This window comes from Haliotis cracherodii, unplaced genomic scaffold (genome assembly GCF_022045235.1).
Source record: "Haliotis cracherodii isolate W230 unplaced genomic scaffold, xgHalCrac1.p SCAF_7, whole genome shotgun sequence".
Classification (NCBI taxonomy): domain Eukaryota; kingdom Metazoa; phylum Mollusca; class Gastropoda; order Lepetellida; family Haliotidae; genus Haliotis; species Haliotis cracherodii.
Window position 1 is genome coordinate 23,623,771 of NW_027266330.1, and position 23,149 is coordinate 23,646,919.

The 23,149-nt window shown below is 41.0% G+C and overlaps 1 protein-coding gene across 6 annotated transcripts in view; it reads right to left on the reverse strand.

Annotated features, from left to right (window-relative positions):
- The window catches only part of LOC139447746 (uncharacterized), a 166,463-nt gene that overhangs the window by 91,201 nt on the left and 52,113 nt on the right, over positions 1-23,149 (reverse strand). The window contains exons 2-3 of one of the 6 annotated variants that reach the window (XM_071229214.1): positions 734-1,778; positions 384-440 (exon numbers count right to left, since the gene is read on the reverse strand). The exons of 1 other annotated variant lie outside the window; for it this stretch is intronic. In XM_071229214.1, the coding sequence (XP_071085315.1) occupies positions 1,366-1,778 (413 nt within the window). In that variant the 3' untranslated portion in view covers positions 384-440; positions 734-1,365. Of the gene's footprint in view, positions 1-112; positions 441-733; positions 1,779-3,148; positions 4,963-6,290; positions 6,618-10,978; positions 11,275-21,636; positions 22,915-23,149 lie in introns of those variants that run through there. 4 more of the 6 variants (XM_071229221.1, XM_071229228.1, XM_071229231.1 and 1 more) reach the window with 4 other exon arrangements.

Consider the following 23,149-nt stretch of genomic DNA (forward strand, 5'->3'; position numbering starts at 1 on the left):
GACCATTTTGGTCCTTAGCAAATATTAAGTATTATAAATATATAATAAACTACCTGAAGCAAGTGTAATGTATTGTTCTGGAATATAAAACTGGTTGGAAACTGTGCCTTACATGTAATTCTTTAAACACAATGTTGTTCATGTCCTGGCTGCAAGGAACACAGGACAAAGAAGCTGATGCCTGCGTAGTCCCCGGGGGTACCTGTACACCTTGCCACAAAGACAGGCGTAGGAAGCATTCCCATGAACACTGTTGTCATGGAGCTTCTTGTTCCAGGCATTGGTGAACTCCTTTCCACACTCTTCGCATCGCCACAAACGTTTCTTTCTCAAGACACCAAAATCTCCTGAAGTTGATTCCAAAGATAATGAATACTCTAAACCCGATCTCTGTGCTCCGTACAGATTCAGACCAGAATAACCTGTCCCCATCCCAAGATCTGAAATAACAAAACAGAACTGAGATGTAGACAGAATTTTACAGAAAACTTACAAATCAATAAAACTAATGCTGTCTTATCTTAAGAGCTATTTATGGAGAGAGAGAAAAATGCAAAACAAAAATATTTTGTTGCAGTTCCAACATGTACTAAATCAGCAAAAAAAAAAAAATTCTTGAAAAATATATTCTTCCTTTTACCCTAAAAACCTCAAAGCCACAAATTTATGAACAATTCAGCTGAAATAATAAAATTAACCACTTGAGATTCCTTACAAATATAGATATACATACCAAACCATCTTTTCAAAAACAATGGGATGATTTAATGAAGATTATCCGAGTGATTCCCACACTAGTGATTCCCACAATTACTGCCAACTCAGCTGTTATTCATAGAGTGAGAGGTAGTTGAGTTTTTCATAGTCTGTGACAGTCAAGATTAGTCATTGATATTAACCTCACAAATGTCGTCAAGCACAATATGAAATGTTGGTACACACATACTACCCGGATGTAGCAACAAATGACAATCCATGAACGTCTGAGATTATGAATCCTTTACTTTTCCACAAGATCTATCTCTGGCAAGACAGAACAGTCATCATCACTGTTGTATAGGTACCAAGTCAACCATCACAGAAGTATTTTGGTCTGAAGAATAAGGGGATAAGAACACCACACAAGAATCTGTTCATTCTAAAGTTGAACGCACACTGGGAAAATCAAAACTCCAAAGGGTACTGTACCCAAAAGAAACAAACAGAAATAACCTTAAATACAGGAATATTGCTACCTGCCCAGAAAATATTACAATGAGTCAAACTGATTTGGACGATTCCCATGTCCGACCCTGATACAGGTCATGCTAATTCACAGAATTCACTTATTTGAAAGTCTTACAGAAACGTCAGGGGATTCTTATCCTAAGACCTGTCTGGGTCAGCAGCCAGCTGACCCATTATGGAACATTCTTTCTGATGTTTCTTAAAGTTCTGAGGGTACTTGTAGATTTTCCCACAAACACATGTGTAGGTTATGTTCTCGTGTAGGGCCTCCTTGTGAACCTTCTTGCTCCAGGGGTTGGTGAAGGTTTTGCCACACTCTTCACACTGCCACATACGCTTGGCATACAAGGTTTCAGGCTTGGTGCACAAGGCTTCCGGTTTGCCATACAGGCCTTCAGGATTGCTAAAAAGCCCTTCAGGTTTACCCATGGACAACATGAAAGGATTGAACACATTTTCAGGAATTGTGGGTCTATGCATTTCAGTGGCATCTGGACGTTTAGGCTGATTAGGGTAGCCAGAGCCGACTTGATTTGAGTCCTTTCCAACATCTGAAATAACAAGAGTGAAATTTTGGAAGGAGGAAAAATGTTTTCACAAATTCTGTATAATCCTTGATGCCTCAGACCCTGAAAGTTAATGTCTGTAACACAAAATAGGCAACAAAATTCCGCTTTTTGCCAAGATGTATCAAACTTTAAGTTGATGATGCAGAGTGCCAAAACTGAAACAACTGTATGTTCGGCTTTACCCAGTGACTGGATCCTAACAGCATAAATATGATCTTGTATGTTACCAAAGATGTGTCATTCTCTGCCCAAATTGCATGCACAGATGATTATTCCGATACAGTAAACTACGGTTATAACGAACACAAGGGAACAACCAATGTTAGTTTGTTATATCCGTTGTTCGTTATACGCATTTCGACCGTCAGACATCTTGGATCAAGTCATGTGACCACATCATGTTACTCGATAAGTTTGCACTGTCCACGTACTATGTTTCTTTATCATACAGAACATTAATAAGGCGAGTTCGCTAAATCTGTTATTTGGTTATAAGCATGTTCGTAATATCCATCAATTTTATATGATAAAATATATATCAAATGGCCGGGACAGAACAAACATTTTGTTGTATCCGTCAGTTTGTTATGAGTGTGTTCGTCATAAACATAGTTTTCTGTATGTTTAAGTGAGTGAGTGAGTGAGTGAGTGAGTGAGTGAGTGAGTGAGTGAGTGAGTGAGTGAGTGAGTGAGTGAGTGAGTGTGGAATCTTCAACATATTCAAAGATGGGCACTTAATCGCCCTGGCCTGAATACCCTTCTCACATCTAAGGCCAAAATCAATAACTTTGGAATACACCAAATATAACTGCTCAGAACAACATGAGTGAGTGAGTATGGTTTTATGCCGCTTTTAGCAATATTCCAGCAACATCACGGCAGGGGACACATGAAATGGGCTTCACATCCTGTAACCATGTCGGGAATCGAACCCAGGTCTTCTGTGTGACGAGCGAACGCTTTAACCACTAAGCTACTCAACCGCCCCGTTACACTCCTTACATAGACCATGTCAAAACTTTACTCGTGACTGACACAAAACATTCAGACATGCCACTCTTTCAACGAGTAAGTATGGTTTTACGCCATCTTCAGCAATACCACGGCAAGGGACACCAGAAATGGCTTCATGTGAATTACCCATGTTGGGAATTTAATCCAGGCCTTCGGCATGACAGGCGAATGCATTAACCACACATTACCCCACTGCACTCAATCTTTCGATGATTGTGTACAGATTTTGTTGATTCTCAAGATCAAGAATCGTTGACTCTCCTTCACAGCAGGCAGCAAGCAGTTATTACATGAAAAACTAACACTATTTTGAGATCACTATTCTTTTTAATACCCAATCTGCATGTGGTCAACGGCTGATGACATTATCAATCAGGAGATACAGCAATATGTACACATGATAAGAAACATTGGTCAACCAGTTCAATTCTGCAGGCAAAACAAGTACAATCAAGTTGTTTTCATACACAAAATGAAACTGCAAATGATGATAAAAGGAAATGCATTCAATATACAGTGGAACAGCCAGCTGTTATTATGTCAAGTGTGTTCTATACCGTACACAGTTGCCTGCACACTGCACGCCACAATATTCCAGGGATATTATGGCAGCCTGTAAATTAATGCATCTGGACCAGGCAAACCAGTGATGGACATCATGAGCAACATTCCACGGCAATGGGGTACAATGACACCCAATCCACCAAGCCACTGAGCCAGACTACCCAGTCTGGCTCAGTCTAGAAATATAATCGGGGCAAATCGGGGCAAACCGGGATTCGAACCCACGATCATAGGTTTCTGGCATGCCCAAGGGACGCATCTCTGCACATCGAATTGTGTCGCCTTTGACAACTGGGCCACCCATGCCCCCAAAACTGAGAGCTTAGCAGTAGAACCATCATTTATAAGCTTCCCTAGTTATCATACGAACATGTGCAAAGCTAATTCAAAGGTCAATTCAAAGTACAATCCATTAACCCTTCCATTAACCACTATTATGCAAACAATGAGCAGTTCAGTGAGGTTGTAAAACTGAATAATTTTTTTGTCATCTTTGACGAATCACAACAATTATGTCTTGTCAATGCCATCTATCCAGCATGGTGTTAAGGAACTACTGATTATGTGACCATCAACCCATACCGAGGGTGAATACAAACACAACTGCGATGGCCCGCCCCCCTGGTCTAGTGGTAGAGTGTCCATTACTCATGGCATTACTCATCTCACATACTTGAACGTTGACTAACAATTTTCAAAGCACTAAAACGCCATTCACACATTGTACCCATGTCGGTTTTTGAACCCGGGTCTTTGGCATGACGAGCAAAAGCTTTAACCACTAGGCTACCCGACCGTCCCGTAGTGAAACAGCGATCTCAGACGTCAACATGGAAATAAAACTGTACATCACTCTATGCAAGGAGACCCTTATGATTATTTACTTTTGAATGTAAATAAATTAACATGGGTTCTCCAGAAGCCTACACTGAAAGCTTGTTCTATCATTGCTAAACTTTCCAAAGCCTTGAACAATTAACGCACAACAGTGGCACTTGATTCTTCATTCAGTCATCTACTTATTTCACCAGACAGATGTAATAGAACATAAAAGGCATCTATTTTGATGCAATGCCAACATTAGAAACACATATGAACCATTTGAAATCATAATCACTTGTATCAAATTTGAGTAGAGAAGTTATCAATAAGAAAAACAAATAGCTGTCCACTTTGGAAACATTGAGAAGTCAGAGCTCTGCTGAATGACCTTAAATGCTTCCTGAGGTAGCACACATCTGGATATACACAAGACAACCTTTCTTGTGGGTAGTCAAGTTGTGAGGATATCGAAAGATCTTCCCACAAACACAAGTGTATGTAACATTTTGATGCATGGCTTCTTTGTGAATCTTCTTGTTCCAGGGATTGGTAAAGGTCTTGCCACAGTCTTCACAGTGGTACTTCTTTAAAGAAGTACCAGGACCTCCTCCAGGACCTCCTAAAGGTTGTCCAGAAGGTCCTCCTGCTCTTCCCAAGGGAAGCAGTGGAATATCGCCCCTGATCAACGAGTTCAGATACATACTGGAGCCAGTAGCATGGCTCCTGGGGGTATAGCCAGTCTCACCTTGGTTCATCATTACCAAGCCTGAAACCAACAAAAGGAAGAAAGGTTTGGGAACTGTCAAATAAAATGTCCATTGCCATTTTACAACACAGTAACATGTTTGTACTTGAACCAGATCAACTATATGTACCATGGTGACGCAGACATTGCACATGACCCTGTCTGATTCGTTTGTCAAAAGGTCTGGGGTCCACACCAAACAGCGAGGGGTCCATCTCTGTAGTAAAGCATTTCAGCTGTCCTAAACCCCCAACTTACCATGATTGTTAGCCATATAATGGCAACTCATGAAATAATGCCCGTCCGAGTAAATAACCACACCAAATACTATACTTCTTATATTGAGACTATGTCCTTTCCAAAAAGATTTTCCCTACGGAAATAAGTCAATCTTGAAAACTATTATCACAATAGTGGCAGATGTTATTCTTCTGAGGAAACAACACATCCCTCTCTACAACTTCCATGTAACAAATGTCCTTCAAAGGTCAAGCACAGAAACCATGCATAATCCACTCAATGTGTTCACTCCCTGAGAAGGAGCCAAAGTCTGTAATGAAGTGTGTTTAATGACGCACTCAGCAATATTCAAGCCATAGGGCGGCGGTCTGTAAAGAATCAAGCAACGATCCACAATATCAATCAAGTCAGTCGAGTTTGACCACCTGACCCATTTGGTTTGTTTTACAACCAGCGTACGTTCCTGGGGACCTATTGTAACCCTGAATCTCCACTGAGGACTGCAGTCTAGTGTGTACAGAGCTGAAATGTTTGAATGACTTTATGATGTGAACCAATAATAACAGTAACCACAAGAGACCCGTGAAGAACCGGGGTAGAATAGGTCTTCAGCAACCCATGCTTGCTGTAAAAGGCGACTATGCTTGTCGTAAGAGGCGACTAACGGGATTGGGTGGTCAGGCTCGCTGACTTGGTTGAAGCATGTCATCGATCCCAATTGCGTGGATCGATGCTAATGATATCAATCACTGGATTGTCTGGTCCAGACTTGATTATTTACAGACTGCCGTCATATAGCTGGAATATTGCTGAGTGCGGCGTAAAACAACAAACAACAACAACAACCACAAGTGTCCTCGTTGACAATCTATTGCGAGCAGCTACATAACAGAGTTATCTCCCTTTGACCAAAACAACACGAAGATCATCATTTCTTCCCATTCTGACAGAACTGTTGGGATTATTTGACAGAGTATCACACACTTTGTTCCCCCAATACTCAACACCGGAACCAACATTAGCGGGAAGCATTGTTACAAACATGAACTTGTCTTGTAACGAATAGTATAATTCAATTCTAAAATCCTGACATAGGCACAGTTGTGTACCTTATCCATTTTGGTTTTGATTGTCCCCCATCAGCTTGAAAACATGACAATCCTTCTTGTGCCTTCTAATGTTCCTGGGATATCTGTAGACCTTTCCACACACACAAGGGTAGGTGACATTCATGTGGACAGCCTCAATGTGATGTCGCTTTGTTTCCTGTGTGGTGAAAGACTTGCCACATTGTTCACACTGCCATAAACGTCGCCTGTGGGGTGGAACGTTCCCATCAAAGATGACTGGGAAGAGCTGAGTGCTATCAGACATTGAAGAAAGTTTGGTAATCAGATCCCCGGCACTGTAATGACCAGCGGAAGCTATTCCATAATCTGAAAACAAGAAAATGTACTTCGTTGGTAAGGTTTTCAAATGAAGCCTATCTATCCTTTGGAAAATACATACAGTAAACTACGGTTAAAAATAACGAACTCGAAGGGACCACTAATTTTTGTTTGTTAGAACCGTAGTTGGTTACAAGCATATACAGCATATATGCAGCACATTTCAGCGCTGCCGGTGTTTTGGCAAAAATTCTGATATGTCGCCATATGTTACTGCTATGTGATCGGGCCATAAGCGGCTATCAGAATTAATAAAAACATCAATCAGTCTTTTGACCCAGCAGTATCGTTACTGCCAGTATTACCTCAGATTCAAGTTTTGCAAACTGACCAAGAACAATAGTTTCAACAGAGTGATTGAGTAGATTTTACGCCGCTTTTAGCAATATTCCAGCAATATCATGGTGGGGGACACCAGAAATGGGCTTCACACATTGTACCAATGTCGGGAATCAAACCCGGGTCTTCGGCGTGACGAGCGAACGCTTTAACCACTAGGCTACCCGACCGCCCCTCAGTTTCAACAGAAAGGAGGACAGGTCGCTAAACAGATTACCTCATGGCACAGATGACAGAAGGCTCCGACAGTGTTCATCTGACAGCAAGGGAAGATGGGTAGCGGAATACTTCTCAACTCATGTCACAGTAAATAATAGGAAAGGACAGCTGTCGCAAGCAAGGGAAGATGGGTAGCTGACTATCGCACAGCTCATAGCACAGCTTCCAGGAGGTGGTGACAGTGTTCATTAGCATGGGAAGATGGGAAGATGTCTATCGTACACTTCATAGCACAGTCTTTAAAAGGAACAGATCGCTGTCTCAGCTGTAAGACAGTGTTCATCAACGAATCAGGAGCCATCGGCCCCATCGACTGAATGTAAGGCACTGTACTAGAGAATGTTGCATGAAGGTGAATATTTTCACAGAAAGACATTCATCCACAACACGGACGTAGATACCTATAATGTACAATCTCTGATATCATAATGTCCACAAGACACAACTGTCAGTGATCTCCCAGTTAACTTCACAGAAGACACAGTGAGTGAGTGAGTGAGTGAGTGAGTGAGTGAGTGAGTGAGTGAGTTTTACGCCGCTTTTAGCAATATTCCAGCAATATCACGGCAAGGGACACCAGAAATGGGCATCACACATTGTAGCCATGTCGGGATTGTGAGTGTGAGAGCGTGAGAGTGTGAGAGCGAACGCTTTAACCACGAGGCTACCCGACCGCCCCCAGGAGACACAGCACATTGGTAATAAACAACCTTGATACAAGCAACAATAATTACAACGGTACATATCTCTGTTGGAAACAGTCCATCTGGGAACATTATGAGCTTCTTGTCAGCATGGTGACTCTGATACAGAAAACTGATATCTGATTCACAACAGTAGTGGTTTTAAAAAACATATACCGTATTTCCTCTATTAGACGCCCGGGCTTCTATTTATTTCGGACGAGCCTTTGACCCGGCGTCAATGAGAGGCCCGGCTTCTATTAATATCCCCATTTCACTATGACCGTTGTATCAATTGATCGACCCGGCATCTATAAGAGGCCCGGCTTCTATTTTTTGCACAGAACAATTGACCCGGCTTCTATTAGAGGCCTGGCGTCTAATAGAGGAAATACGGTAAACAAAGGCCGGGATACCAACCACTGATCAATGCAACTAAGGTACATGTTATTTTCATTTTTTTTCAAAAGAATGCAGGGTTTTCAAATAAACACACAAAGTCTTGACTACCAGTCACAGATCAAAACATCTATAGAAAACTCATAATTCTGTAATAAATCTAGGATTTTTTTCATCTTTTTCAAAAGAATGCTGGGTTTTCAAAAAACACACAAAGTCTTGACTACCAGTCACAGATCAAATCATTTACAGAAAACTTATAATTCTGTAATAAAACCTAGGATTTTTAATAGGCTTCATAAACTAGGCTAGGAAATTTTAAGTTATATATACTAAGGCAAATGTTTATTGAATTCAAATGAATGCCTTATTATAACTTAAAATTTCCAAGCCTAGCAGTGTGTCATAAAAACATAAATAAACTCTTGGCTGAACAAGCTAAGATAAACTGCACCAGCATCTAATTGATAAAAATGAAGTATTTCCATAAGCACATAAATAAATACTTGGCTAGTCAAAACTGATTAGTTTGACTAAGTTTCCTTTTTAATCCTTTGAAACAATTAGAATGTTTTAAAATCAAACAAGTCTTGGCTACAAGCCAGAGGTCAAATCAAATGGGGAAAAACAGCCAGCATCTGCTCAATAGGAATATTTGGCTTCCAATCACTTGTCAGCGGAGGTAAATGTTCTCTTCATTGAGTTAGAGCATGTTGTGGGTTCCATCTGACAGAACATCAAATAAATGCAGTGTTTACAAAGAACATAAACATGTATGTGGCGTCTGGCCACTGATCAGATACCGTGGGCAAATGTTCCCGGTATCAGGTACATGTAAATGCAGGACTTGCAGAGTCATCAACACCTCGGGCAAATGTTCGATGTATCTTATATACAAGAATGAGTATATGTTAAATAAACCTGTCTTAATGAACCAAAGATAGGATCATCTTTGCTCTATGATCGTCTAGAGGAACAGTAGCCGGATTCATATAAACACACCATTTCCTAGAAACATGGCAATGTACACTGAGCTATGAACCACACATCCAAGTAACTTCAGTACATGTTCTCAGTACAAGATCATATTCAGTGTGTGCAGATCAACTCGAGGCTTCCAGCCTTGCTAATTTCAACTAGCCTAACTGTTTCACGATGCTGCAATGTTTACGATGAGCGCGGAAGTTCTTCGGATATTTGTAAACCTTCCCGCACACGCAAGTACAGGTCATGTTCAAGTGCACAGCTTCAACATGCTCCTTTTTATTGCAAGAGTTTGTGAACGTTTTCCCGCACTCGTCACACTGGTACTTGCGTCTGGAAGGAAAGCATTCCTCCACAGTGCCACCAGACCCTGCAGGAACACTAAAGCTGGACAAGATTTGATCTATTTCTGGCAAAGATGTGGCTAATCTAGCATCGTGACGAACAGCTGGGGAAAAGCCACCAACATCTTGTGGGCCCATTCCAAAACCTGCAATCAAGAAAATGCAGAAAATAATATAATCTCCATACATGTTTGCCGGCTTATATTGGAATGTGCTGTGTGAAATGTGTTGGTTCTTGTTGAAAATCCCATTTTCTTTCATCCAAAAGTAGGACTTCCCTGTAGGATAGAAAATGAACGACATTTTCCAACACATGAATATCTACTATAACTGAGCAGCTGAAATTCTAAGTGACCGTTTTCCTTATGGTCTCGATCTGGAGGTATAACAAATATCTAGCCCCTAGGATGGAAAACAAGTAGTTTTCACTGACACTAATGTCCTAGTTATTGTGCAGATGAAAAATGTGATAATACCAATAATTACTTGTTCTGGGATTGACAACAGCTTTTCACAGTTATCGTATGTTGTCATTGTTACCTCTGATGACTTTCCATAGAAACATGTTGTCTTGACAACACTGCATCCAAATGACTAGAATATCCATTGTCACACATTAGAAATTGCAGTACCTCCGATGAGTGGAGACCTGTAGAACCCTCAATTCACAAACATACTGTCACAATGAGCTCATGAGGCAAGTACATCCTTCCTCATAAAAGATTAACCCTTCTAGATATACAGTAAACTATAGTTATAACCATCTCATATGGACCACTAATTTTAGTTCTTTATAACCATAGTTCGTTATAAGCATTCAAGTGAATTTTCTCATTCTAGTTGTCACATTTTATAGAGAGAAATATCCACTTCAAAGGCTATAGCCTAATCACTGTCTTCCGATTGTTAATTAAGGGTGTAAATTGAGAACAAGGTGTAAATACTTCATCCTCACTGGTGACACTCAGAGATTAACAGTTTGTCATACACACAAACATTTTCATGGACCGTACACACGGGACCACAAAATGATTTTGCTATATCCATTATTTCGATAAAAGCGTGTTCATTATATCCACCAGTTTCATATGATGAAAAGTACAGCGAATGGATGGAACCGTCAAAACCGTTCGTTATATATGCCAGTTCGTTACAAACGTTTTTGAAGGAATTCTTAAAACCTTGCCACAGATGTAACCAATCTGAATTGTTTTCTCTGGTGCATGAGCATCTAGACTGTTCTCACGCACTCAAGACGGAGAACCTAATCAGTCAATGCCTAAGAAGACTCACTTATATCCCAAAAAATCAGATAAACATTTTTTAATGATCTTTTTGTTGACACCAAATCTTTAAGATATTTCAGTACCAAGGTGCATGTCTTGTTTAATCACTGTCCATGAAAGCTGCCAAATTTGAACACGTCACAATCTTTCTTGTGTCTCCGTAGGTTTCGAGGATATCTGTACACCTTCCCACAAACACACGAGTGAGTGACATTTTCATGCTGAGCCTCTATGTGATGTTTTTTGGTCTGAGGAGATGTGAAAGTCTTCCCACATTGTTCACATTGCCACCTTGATCGGGAGCCATAATACCCCTCCACCACCCCCTCCACAGTGGGCTGGACATATCCACCTTCAAAGCCAGCCCCACTGGCACCCAGATCAAGAATTTCTGAAACAGTTAGAAAATGGATGGTGTTACTGAAAGACCTGGTGATTCGAGCTTACAATAGGTTCAATACAGCCTTTCATACACATCACACATCCAAGGTTGTACTCACAACTAAAATTAGTCTGTGTTGCAGTCCCTGAACCATATTATTTTCTCTTCCAGCTTGCCCTTCCTGCAATGCTGTAGCCCTAAATGAAGCAAGTCAACATTTTCCACAACTCACTTGGCCTCCTTTTCAATTAAAATAAAACTGTTTGTTTATATCAGAATTCGACGTAATAAGCGCCCAGGGCGCCCTAAAAATTAGAAATAGGGGGCTCTTCTTATTGGAATGTTATTTTGGTGGGGGAAAAAACAGAGTTGAAAGATCGTAAATTTCGTGGTTTATGCTGACAGCCTGAAATGTTTACATACGACAGATATATTTTTCCAGAATTTAATTGCCCATAATAAAGGGTGCATATAACACATGAGTGCATATTATACACGAATAAATACGTCTTGTGTACATTGATCAATCGGAAGGGGTGCTAATTGTTCACTAGCCAATATATTAGCAAATATCGCCATGGGTGCTTATTACGTTGAATACAGTATATGTCATCAGAGACAAAGTGTTAGTGTGAACTATAATAGTGAGGTGAAATTGGGTTTAACGTCGCGTCCAAGATTATTGCACTTATGCAGTGGCATCTGAACTATAATGTTCACTGCATGCTGTGTGGTGGTACATTGCCAAGTTGCTTCCCTTGACCCAATATAACAGTCAAGTTATATCCTATTACAAATGTACAGGAAGGGGTATTTATTTAAAACAATGTCTGTTATTTTGTAGTTCAATTCCTCACATGATGGTGTATAATGTAGAATGTAGTTGTACATTGTTGCTTCCCCTTAGCCACTGCACAGACTTCTTCGGATATTGGCTCAGCATATTTTTCCACAAACATTATACCTAGGGTAGCAATATTGCAGTAGTTTAACTGTTTTCAGTGCTATCTATTGGGGACAAAGTCGAAAGTCTGTTAATCCAAGACTAGTAATATTTTAGATGGACTCGTTGTTGTATCCCCAAATCTAATTACTATACAAGGCCCCTCTTCCAAAATGAGCTGTGGACTAGTTGGATGTGAGCAATGGTGTTTTCCCTGTCTATATGTTGTCACGTCTAGCCACAGGTAGCTAGCTTACAGAGTGAGTGAGTGAGTGAGTATGATTTTACGCCACTTTTAGCAATATTCCAGCAATATCACGACGGGGGACACCAGAAATGGGCTTCACACATTGTACCCATGTTGGGAATCGAACCCCGGGTTCTTCGGCGTGACGAGCGAACGCTTTAACCACTAGGCTACCTGACCGCCCCTGGTAGCTCACAGAACTTGGAAGATTTCCGGCATAGGTATATACCTTTGATTTGGAGAAGTCAGGTACACTTACAAAATAGAGCTAGGGTTTGATGGCCCAATCCTTGGCTGTTTTCTCTGTAATGTGATCATCACGTGAAAGATATCATCGTGAATGTCAACCAAGATGACCGGCAGCATAAGGGCAAGGCACCAAGTGCACACTAATCATCTACGATCTGTCTCACGTGTAGAAATGAATAGAAGTGTGTGTGAAGATTGAGATACATGTATCTTTATTTTCCACTGATTTCTGCGTGGTCCATTTCACAATACCGTATTCGACGTAATAAGCGCCCAGGGCGCTCTCAAAATTAGAAATAGGGGGGTCTTATTAGAATATAATTATGGTGGAAAGATAGGAGTGGAGTTGAAAGATACATTTCGTGGTTTATGCCGAAGGTCTGAACTGTTTATATACGACAGATATATTTTTCCAGAATTTAATTGCCCATAATTAAGGGTGCATATAACACACGAGTGTGTATTATACACGCATAATTAAGTCTTGTGTACATTGATCAATCGGAAGGGATACTAATTGGGATTGTTCAATTGCCAATATATTAGCAAATATCGCCATGAGCGCTTATTACGTCGAATACGGTTATCAGATATTATGAAATATTAACTAAGTCATTCAGCTGATAAGACATCCCTTAGATCTTATCAGTAAACACATCATATTTATTTCAATGTAAAAAGATGAAACAGGCTAATCAGGAGTTATCTCCCTTTGGCTGACTCCAGTGGTGAAGTCTGCCATGACAGTTATTATACCATTGACCAAACAACTGATCAACATTGACAGTTCCTTCCATTGATATTAATTAGAGAGAAAGACAAATCCTAAAAATTAAAGAAGCATGTTTATTTGTTTCTCTTTTAAAAAAATATATACAGATAAAAGTAGTTTTACAAATTGGCAATCAAATATCAGCCAACATCCACAGACAGGATTGAATAGAAGTGATGTAAATACATCAAAGATACTTTTCATAATATCAAATAAAAACTTGACAACAACATTAAAATCCAATGAAATTCAACATCCTTGGCTTTCCCAGCTATTATGCACAAACAGTTAACCCCATTCATCCGGACGCTAGTTTCCAGTATGTACATACAGGGAAAACCTGTTCATCCAGACGCTACAGTTTCCAGTATGCACAAACAGGAAAAACCTTTTCATCCAGACGCTAAAGTTTCCAGTATGCACAAACAGTGAACCCCATACATCCAGACGCTACAGTTTCCAGTATGCACAAACAGGGAAAACCTGTTCATCCAGACGCTACAGTTTCCAGTATGCACAAACAGTGAACCCCATACATCCAGACGCTACAGTTTCCAGTATGCACAAACAGGGAAAACCTGTTCATCCAGACGCTAGTTTCCAGCATGCACATACAGGGAAAACCTGTTCATCCAGACGCTAGTTTCCAGTATGCACATACAGGGAAAACCTGTTCCTTTCCAGTAGAGTCATCAATATCAACATATGTTCAAATCATGGAAGTCTCCCCCACCTTAGAGAGAAAAATAAGAAGAAAAATCTAACTCAAGTCTAGATTGCCTCAATCTAAAATAAAGCATTGTTCTGAACTCCATTTGGATATTATTTATTATTATTCTCTATTCTTAAGTGAGACAACTTTATTTCTGGGATTCTAAAATGATGGGTACAAAGTAACACGCCTTCAATAACATATAGAACTTTCCAACTGTAACCATCAATGAAAAGAATGATTTCCAAACTGAAAAGGTCCAGACTAACAGTCTCGTTGAAAAAAACAATTAATAAAAAACGATTAATAACTGAATACTTAGGTGTGACAATGACAATGTATCATCTGAGCAGCCCCAGACTTATCCGTGAGTTAACATAAAACATGTGGCCAAGCAGACACAGATTCCTTGAAGTGCATTAGGCAATACTTATGATCCAAAATAACTGTGGTGAAACCCACGAGCACAGGTATGGTGTTGGCAAACCTATGACCAGTTGAAAACAGAACATTGAGCCTTTTAAATCACACAGAGACACACACAGAGACACACACACAAATTTAAGAGACTCCATACTCCACAGCAATAAAAGTCAGACAAAAAGCTGGCTAAAACCACTGAATCAGTGAGAATATATTCAAAACCAGAAGTGACAATTTCAGTCAGATTTATAGTCTTGCAAAATGAGTGAGTGAGTTGTGTTTAACGCCGCTTTTAACAGTATTCCAGTTATATCACGGCAAGTCAGCTTAATGTGGGAGGAAAACCCGAAGTGATGCAGGACTCTGACGGTTACCACTTCGGTGAAACCCACGAGCATGAGTATGGTGCTGACAAACCTAGAAACATAATCGGGGCGAACCGGGATTCGAACCATCGATCATAGAGTTTCTGGAGTGCCCAAGGGACGCAACTCTGCACAGCGAATCGCGGCGCCTTAGATGACTGGGCCACCCTTGCCCCAATGTCTTGCAAAACATCAAGGTGCGTTATCACTTGCAATGGCCGGGATTCCTCTATGAACTTCCTTGTCTTCGCAGCACGACGGTATGATGTAACTAGTACAACTACTAGGGCTGGGACGGGTAACTCAGATACTCGGGTCGGGTGGGTACTGAGAAGGACCCGGGTACCCACACAACTACCAAGACCCGTGGTTGGTCATGTGATATGTTGTTTAATGACAAAAATGATCTTGAACTATATGGTTACACTACAAGTCACTAATGTTCGCATTTCTTTCCGACTATCTTTATATGTTTGAATAAAGATAAAACTTCAGTTAACTTCAGTGTATGCATGACCAGATCGTTTTATACGTGCATCTGAATACATTTTGTCCAGGGCTGCAGTCAAACTATTCCCAATCAGTCATTTTGTGCCTATCTCTTGAGACCTACAGCGGGTAGCCGGGTAGGGTCGGGTAATAGGTGGGCGGGTACCCGGGTAGTAAATCTGGAAAGTCCCAGCCCTAACAACTACGGCATGCATGAGTTGTTTCTTTGCTCAGTGAACACAGACACAGGAGACAGATAAGTGTACAGTTTTTCTTCACCACATTATCCCTTGGGTGAGCTCATTTCAGAGGCACAAAGTGCATCAACGTCAAAGATGCAGACAGCACTGACAGCTATTTCAACCTGTAAACATCACAGCTTCACAGTGATAGCAGCCATGAAGGACTGGTGAGCAGATGGGTGACTTACATCATGAGCAATGTACATTGTCTGCCATGACATGACATCCAAAACAGAATAATCTGCACAAGCTTCAACAAGAATTGTGCTTAGAAACCCATCCAATTACTCACAATACCCTAAGAAGCAAACCATTTAGCATTATTTCAACCCATCACATAATGATCAGACAATTCATCAGCCAGACTAAACATTCTGAGTGTGCCTTGACTTGATGTTTGAAAATGTGCCTTCAAAAGCTACAATAAGGTTCTGGTATGCCTTGAAATCTTTGCTTGAGATGGTTCATCTAGATGTGCTGTTTGTAGTGGGTAAGACATTAGTTCCCAAACCTAGTGAAAGTTCCTTGTAGACAACAGATCAGCCATGTCAGCTTCAAATTGGGTGCAGGCAACCTTCCTCAATGAAAATATTTCAGTATTCAGTTTTCTTATCTCACAGAGAGACAGGCCTTGACATCTGTGCTTCAGTTGGTCCACCTGGATGTGTAATTACAACATCTGAACAGGTAAAATCACCCATCAACTTCATATGGGATGCAGAGCACCTTCCTGACTGAGGTGTTTCAGTGTACAGTTTTCCTATCTCACAGAGACAGGCCTTGATATCTGCACTTTAGATGGTCCATCTGGACGTGTAATTATATTACAACTGTGGATGACAGTTTCCTACAAATCTGAACAGGCAAAATGAGCCTTTAACTTCATATTGGATGCAAAGCAACCACCTGACCGAGGTGTTTCAGTATACAGTCTTTCCGATGTCTCCGCAGCCCCCTAGGGTATTTGTACACCTTCCCACATTCACACGTGTACGTCACATTGTCATGGACTGCATCAATGTGGCATTTTTTGGTCTGTTGAGAGGTGAACTTCTTGCCACAGTGTTCGCAATGATAGGCATCTCTGGCTGCCAAGCTTCGGACATATCCTGATCTAGGTGCTTGAGAACGTGGACCTGGATGTCCCACAACTCTTGCATATGGTGACTGAGCACTTCCCTTAGAACCTGGGAGGAAGATGCCTATCTCCTCTGAAAGTAAAATAGTTGTAATATGAATGAGGCTGCTTCACAAATTCTAATGATAAAGAATTGTCTACGATGAACACAGAAAAATAACATGAAACAATTTGGATTACTCCCTTGCAAAGGCATGCAGCTTCAGAATGTATTTGTTCCCCTTTTATCCTTCAAACCTAAAAAGGTTTTGGTTTTATTTCATTTGAAATCTGGTCCAGGCTTGATTATTTACAGACCACCAGCATATAGCTGGAGTATTGCTGAGTGCAGAGTTAAACAACAAACAAAAAACAAATCCATACTGAATGACAACCTCCATTCCGGTATTGTGCCCTAGAAGGCTCAGCTGGATACGCCATGTGTATTGGTGATGGTACCTGCAGCACCTATTGGGAGATCCAAACATGAAACAGTTCACCATCAGTGATTTGTCGGAGTCACTTCGTCAAACCCATGTGTACTCCATTCTCCAAAGCCATTGTCGGCAACCAATCAAGTCGCTCTTACCGAGATTGATTTAGTATTGCAGATTGTGCAATTGTCGAACACATATCAAGCTTGTTCTGTATTTTGTTATATGAAATACGAGTAACTGCCACATATTTGTTAAAACATTTATTTTGTATAAATTGTATGTGTACAATGTTTGGATTCATTTTACACCGATGAAGATTACAACTGAATGCAACATAGATTTTGTCATGCTCACAAATCAACAAATACACCAAATCTCTAAAACTGCCATTTACAAAGCTAAATTGATGGACCACGTATTTGTAATGGGAAATTGTAAAGGACACATAATGAAAAATACATTTATAATCAAGTTCAGGTTTAATTGAAACAAAACTGTATTGACATTATTGGCCAAAATGATTACTAACCAGTGCAAATGTTAACAATACCTCAGAGCACAAACAAACAGAAATCCAAAGCTATCCCCAAAAGTCAAAATGTAAAGCTTGATTGGAATATTCTCTTGATCACTAACAACATACAGTGACATTGTGTCAAGGTCCTAGGGACCATAGTAGATATATACCATGAGAAGTTAAAGAACACCCAATTCTTTCAAATTACTGTTGTTGATCTGTCATGAGAGATTATAGTTGTTATTCTGTCATAGAATGGCTGATTAACTACAGCAACATAAAGTAACCATGTGTTTGTTTAACTTCTTTTGAGTAGTATATCATGTTTTTAAGACAAGTGGGGGGCTGGCATAAGATCATTGCATTGATGTGTACCGGTAATCAAAGTACCGATAAGAATTTGTTTCTTACCATAAGGTTCCACTGTCTTAAGTTACTGAAGTTTGAGTTGACAAAGTCTCCCTATAGTGCCATATCAAGTTGTATTATGGAGACTCAATCTCTACCATGAACAGTACGAAATAATCCATTTTTCAACACAATATCACAGTTGTGAAGAATCAGGTCTCCCCAGACAAGCCAGTGGGTATTAATCAACACTATGAAGGTGTCAGGAATCAGTCACAGCTTGTCTCCATTGACAACTTGGATACTTGCACACCTTCAGAGGAAATATCAACAGGTAATATGACAGCCTAATGTCAGCCGTAATATAGCTTGTTTGATAGGCATTACTTAGAAGTTGGCGGATGACAAGATAGACAGATTGTGTCTATCTTGTCAGCCGTAATATAGAATGATGTGTATAAGCAGAGCTCCAGATCAGCTTTTGGTGTTGTGGGTATTTTACCCATGCATTTTAAAATCATTGGGTCTCAGTAATTCTATCTGGGTATTCAAATTTCTGTTACCCGCTAGTTTTTACACATGTGGGTATTTAAGTTAAATATTTAAAAACACTATTCATCTAGTCCCTGCAAACTGGTGTCGTGTCGAGCTTTATAGGACCAAAAAATACCACGATACTTCCACAAGAAAGTGTGATGGCAAATGATCGTGATGTAACTGTCATCGTGGAGTTTGGCAAGGTTGATGGAATGACCGTTTATAATTTCAAAATAAGTTGCTGATTTGCTAATCGAATACTCAGGGTTACTTACCAATATTTTGTTGATACGCACAAGTTTTATTTTTGTAGCTTATCTGTAATGTTCGTTGTGTACTTGATACGCTTGGATTTTATTTTACTGCATACTTTTTCTGCATTTCTGATGCGTATTTTACGCAGATACGCTGCTTATCTGGAGCTCTGATAAGGGACCGCCCTCCTCAAGGGAGATATGGTCTTAAACAGAGAGAGGGGAGCTAACCAACTTATACCAGGTGGGCCAGCAGCGCAATGCGCTTTACACGGTGATTCAGAACTCGGTCCCCTTTCGTCAAAATCAACTTGTTGAACCTGAGCGTGTTGCATGTGTGTGGTCGTGGTGAAAAATAACGACCCACCGAAACAATGGCCATAATGCACCCTAGTGTTTTATTTGTTTGTTTGGTTTGTTGTTTTACGCTGCACTGAGCAATATTCCAGCTATATTACGGCGCTCTGTAAATAATCAAGTCTGGGCCAGACAATCCAGTGATTGATGTCATGAGCATCGTTCCACGCAATTGGGATCGATGATATGCTTCAACCAAGTGGTATAAGTACTGATACACTGCACATAATTCAGTGGATTTCATCCTACATGTCACTCATGGCTTACTCGAGCACACCTTGTTTAGAGGGTATTAAAAACATGTCCTGTTGTGGTTCATATGTTCAGAATGATATGTATTGATGACTACACCCTTGAAGAAATGAGCATGTAAGGCATTATGCCTATCAGCCAAGAATGGGTTTGAACCCACCAATTCTGTATTACAAGTGAGCCATCTCACCATTTTGCTTCCTTACTGTCCTGCCTCCAAGGCAATCAAGTGGATTGTGACTGTTGTCTTTGGGTTAAACGAATGCTCCAGCGTTTTCTCAGGAAAGTTGAAAACTTGAATACACAGTCGTGATACACTCTACAAGTGGATCAGGGGCGGTCGGGTAGCCTAGTGGTTAAAGCGTTTGCTCGTCACGCCGAAGACCCGGGTTCGATTCACGACATGGGTAAAACGTGTGAAGCCCATTTCTGGTGTCCCCCGCCGTGATATTGCTGGAATATTGCTAAAAGCAGTGCAAAATCAAACTCACTCACTCACTCACTCACAAGCGGATCAGATCAGACCTAGGCTGATGCTTGCTGACTGGTTCCATTTTTCTGAGACATTGAGCAGAATTTCTGGTGTCTACTCAAGCAAGTGGGATACTTGTACACCTTGCCACAAACACAGGGGTAGGAGGCAGCACCGTGCCCATGGACAGCCTCCTCGTGGAATTTCTTATTGGCAGAATTAGTGAATGTCTTCCCACACTCATCACACTGGTATACACGGCGCCCTTGTGAAGGAGCATTTCTACAAGTATTTAGAAAAGCATCCACACTGGGTCCAGCATTAGCAGAACCAGCAGGAAAATTCCCATGCAGCCCTGAGTTGCTGTACTCTGTCATACCAGGACCGGGTTCAAAGGACAACTGCATGTTCCCACCCATGTCCTGCGACCTGTTCGCAAAATGAGGACTATGTCCCAAGCCAGAGGACATCCTGCTGCTATTGTCCTTGTACTGAGACGTGTAATCCCAGCCAGACCTACAGGTCGATCCATAACCTGAAAACAACAAAAGAGGAATTTTGTTGGTCAGAGTTGCTGTGGCAAGACCATGATGCTATGGCTAACATCGGTTGTGAATATGTGTTAATGGAAAGGAAGAAAACAACACCAACACAATGTTTTGTCATACAATCAACCGTCCCAGATTATTGTAAGCTTGAACAGTTGGCTTGCCTTTGCATGTGTTTTTGATGGTTGCCACAAGTGGGTAGGATATGCTCACTTTTTCGCTGACTCATGGTTCATCACTATTTGGAAATGGGCTTCACAAAATGTACCCATGTCAGGAATTGAACCCGGGTCTTCGGCGTGACGAGCAAACGCTTTAACCACTAGGCTACCCGACAGCCCCCTGAACAAACAGAAGACACAGAGTGTCTCATAATGCGATAACTTTGCCTCAAATTATACAATCTTTGGAGCATTCAGGAAATATCATGTAAAAACTGCTTCCCTGATATCATTGAACTTTCCTTGGCCAGACAGAAGACTATGTTCTATGATCTCTGTAACACATGCAGTCGTTTCCAAAATCTGTTTAAAAAGCAATGTACATGTAAAACGCAGTGCTCCAAAGGTCAAGGTTTTGGCTTGATTATCAATTAATGAGTGAGTGAGTTTGGTTTTACGACGCTTTAAGCAATATTCCAGCAATATCACGGCGGGGGACACCAGAAATGGGCTTCACACATTGTACCCATGTCGGGAATCGAACCCGGGTCTTCGGGGTGATGAGCGAACGCTTTAACCACTAGGCTACCCGACCGCCCCCATTATCAATTAAGTGTCAAACCTGACGCAGGACATGAAAAGTGTGAACAGAGCAACAGTTAGGCACCAATTATGTCAATACTGTTTCTTCTTTGAGAGGCATTTAGAAGTTGAGTTCTAAGTAAAGATAAGGCATAAGGATGACCAACTTCTTTATTACAATTAGGAGTGACATTTCGGTGTAGGTTCTAACACTTTCTTGACAACGGTGTTAGAACCCACATTGAAATGTTGCTCCTGATTGTAAAGAGGGTGTTCTTCATCCATACACCTTATCGTTACTTCGTGCTGTTTCTTGTTTCAAACTGTCAAATAAACACTGTAATCATGAACTGTGGTCTGGTGAAGTCGTGGTTGGTCATATTTTCACCACACTGCAGTATACAAGAGAGATGTGGTCTAGTGAAGTCTTGGTTGGTCATATTTTCACCACACTGCATTGTACAAGAGAGATGTGGTCTGGTATCAGTACAAGGAAAGTTCCATCAAGGAGTGAGTGAGTTCTGTTAAAGGCCGCTTTCACAGTATTCCAGTTATATCAAGACACTTCAGCTTAATGTGGGAGGAAAGCCCGAAGTCTCAGATCTCAGATGTTTACCACTTTGGACAAAAACCCATGAGCATGGGTATCGTGTTGACAAACCTAGAAATATCATTGGGGCAAATCGGGATTCGAACCTGCAATCTTTTGTAACACAGATAATTTTGGCGCCTTCGACACCTGGGCCATCCATGCCCCCCACACTAAAGTGAGCAAGATAGATATGTTCTGACACTAGCGCAAGGAGAGTCCCTTCAAGGAACATCAACATTACAGATCAATCTGTCACGGAACTTTCATACATCCAGCCATCAAATGCACAACAGCCAAAGGACTCAACAAATGTCTCCTCCAGATGTTTCTGTCTTTCTTCTTCAACTTGCCACAGAGAGTGGGGTTTACGCCGACTGGGCCACCTGTGGCCACCTGTGCCCCCCTTGCCACAGAGAAGTAGACATGGTAGATGCATCACGAGTACAATACAAGGCAACACATCAAATGTCCACGACCTTGTTCTTTTCTGACAAACTGCCTACACACCACAAGACAGCAACAAGGCACTGCCGCTTGTCGTTTTTGTGCAAATGTCTTGAGTCAGTAGATGAAAAAGAAGATGAGTCAGCAGATGAAAATGTGTGACATCATACCACGGGAAACGTGTCCTCAGTGATGTATTGATCAGTCTACATTGCAGGGGGATTAGCATCTAAATTCAGATTGACAAGCCTACATGTTTTCTGGTGGCGGTAGAGAGCTCGGACATATCGGTACTCCTTCCCACAGACACAGGTGTAGGAAGCATCTCCATGGACACCTTCCATGTGGTACTTTTTGTTGCGAGGGTTGGTGAAGGTCTTTCCACACTGTTCACACTCCCATGTAGTTTTCCTAACAGTCTCTGGGCTTAGCAATGTCGACAAGGGATAGGGAACAACCATTGGGGCAAACACAGCTCCAGACACTGATTGGGCATGATGCATATTGACTGCATAACCCCTTGTAACTGTAACACCCTGCAGTGGAGCTTGAGCATAGCCAGAAACATCCTTTGTATCCATTGACATACCTGCAAACAACAAAATGGAACTTGTTTTGAGAGGAGAGAAACCAAAATGAATTCATACATAGCTGTATAGTGACACTGCTGTAAAATGCCATTGGAATTTACCCTCAGTAACCAGCCTACTGGTACCCCTCCTTCTCAGCGTTTATATCGTTCCATAATGTTTTAGCACTAAAGCACTGGATCCACAACATCATACCACAAGAATGGTGTCCTCGGTGATGTTTGTACAAGTTCT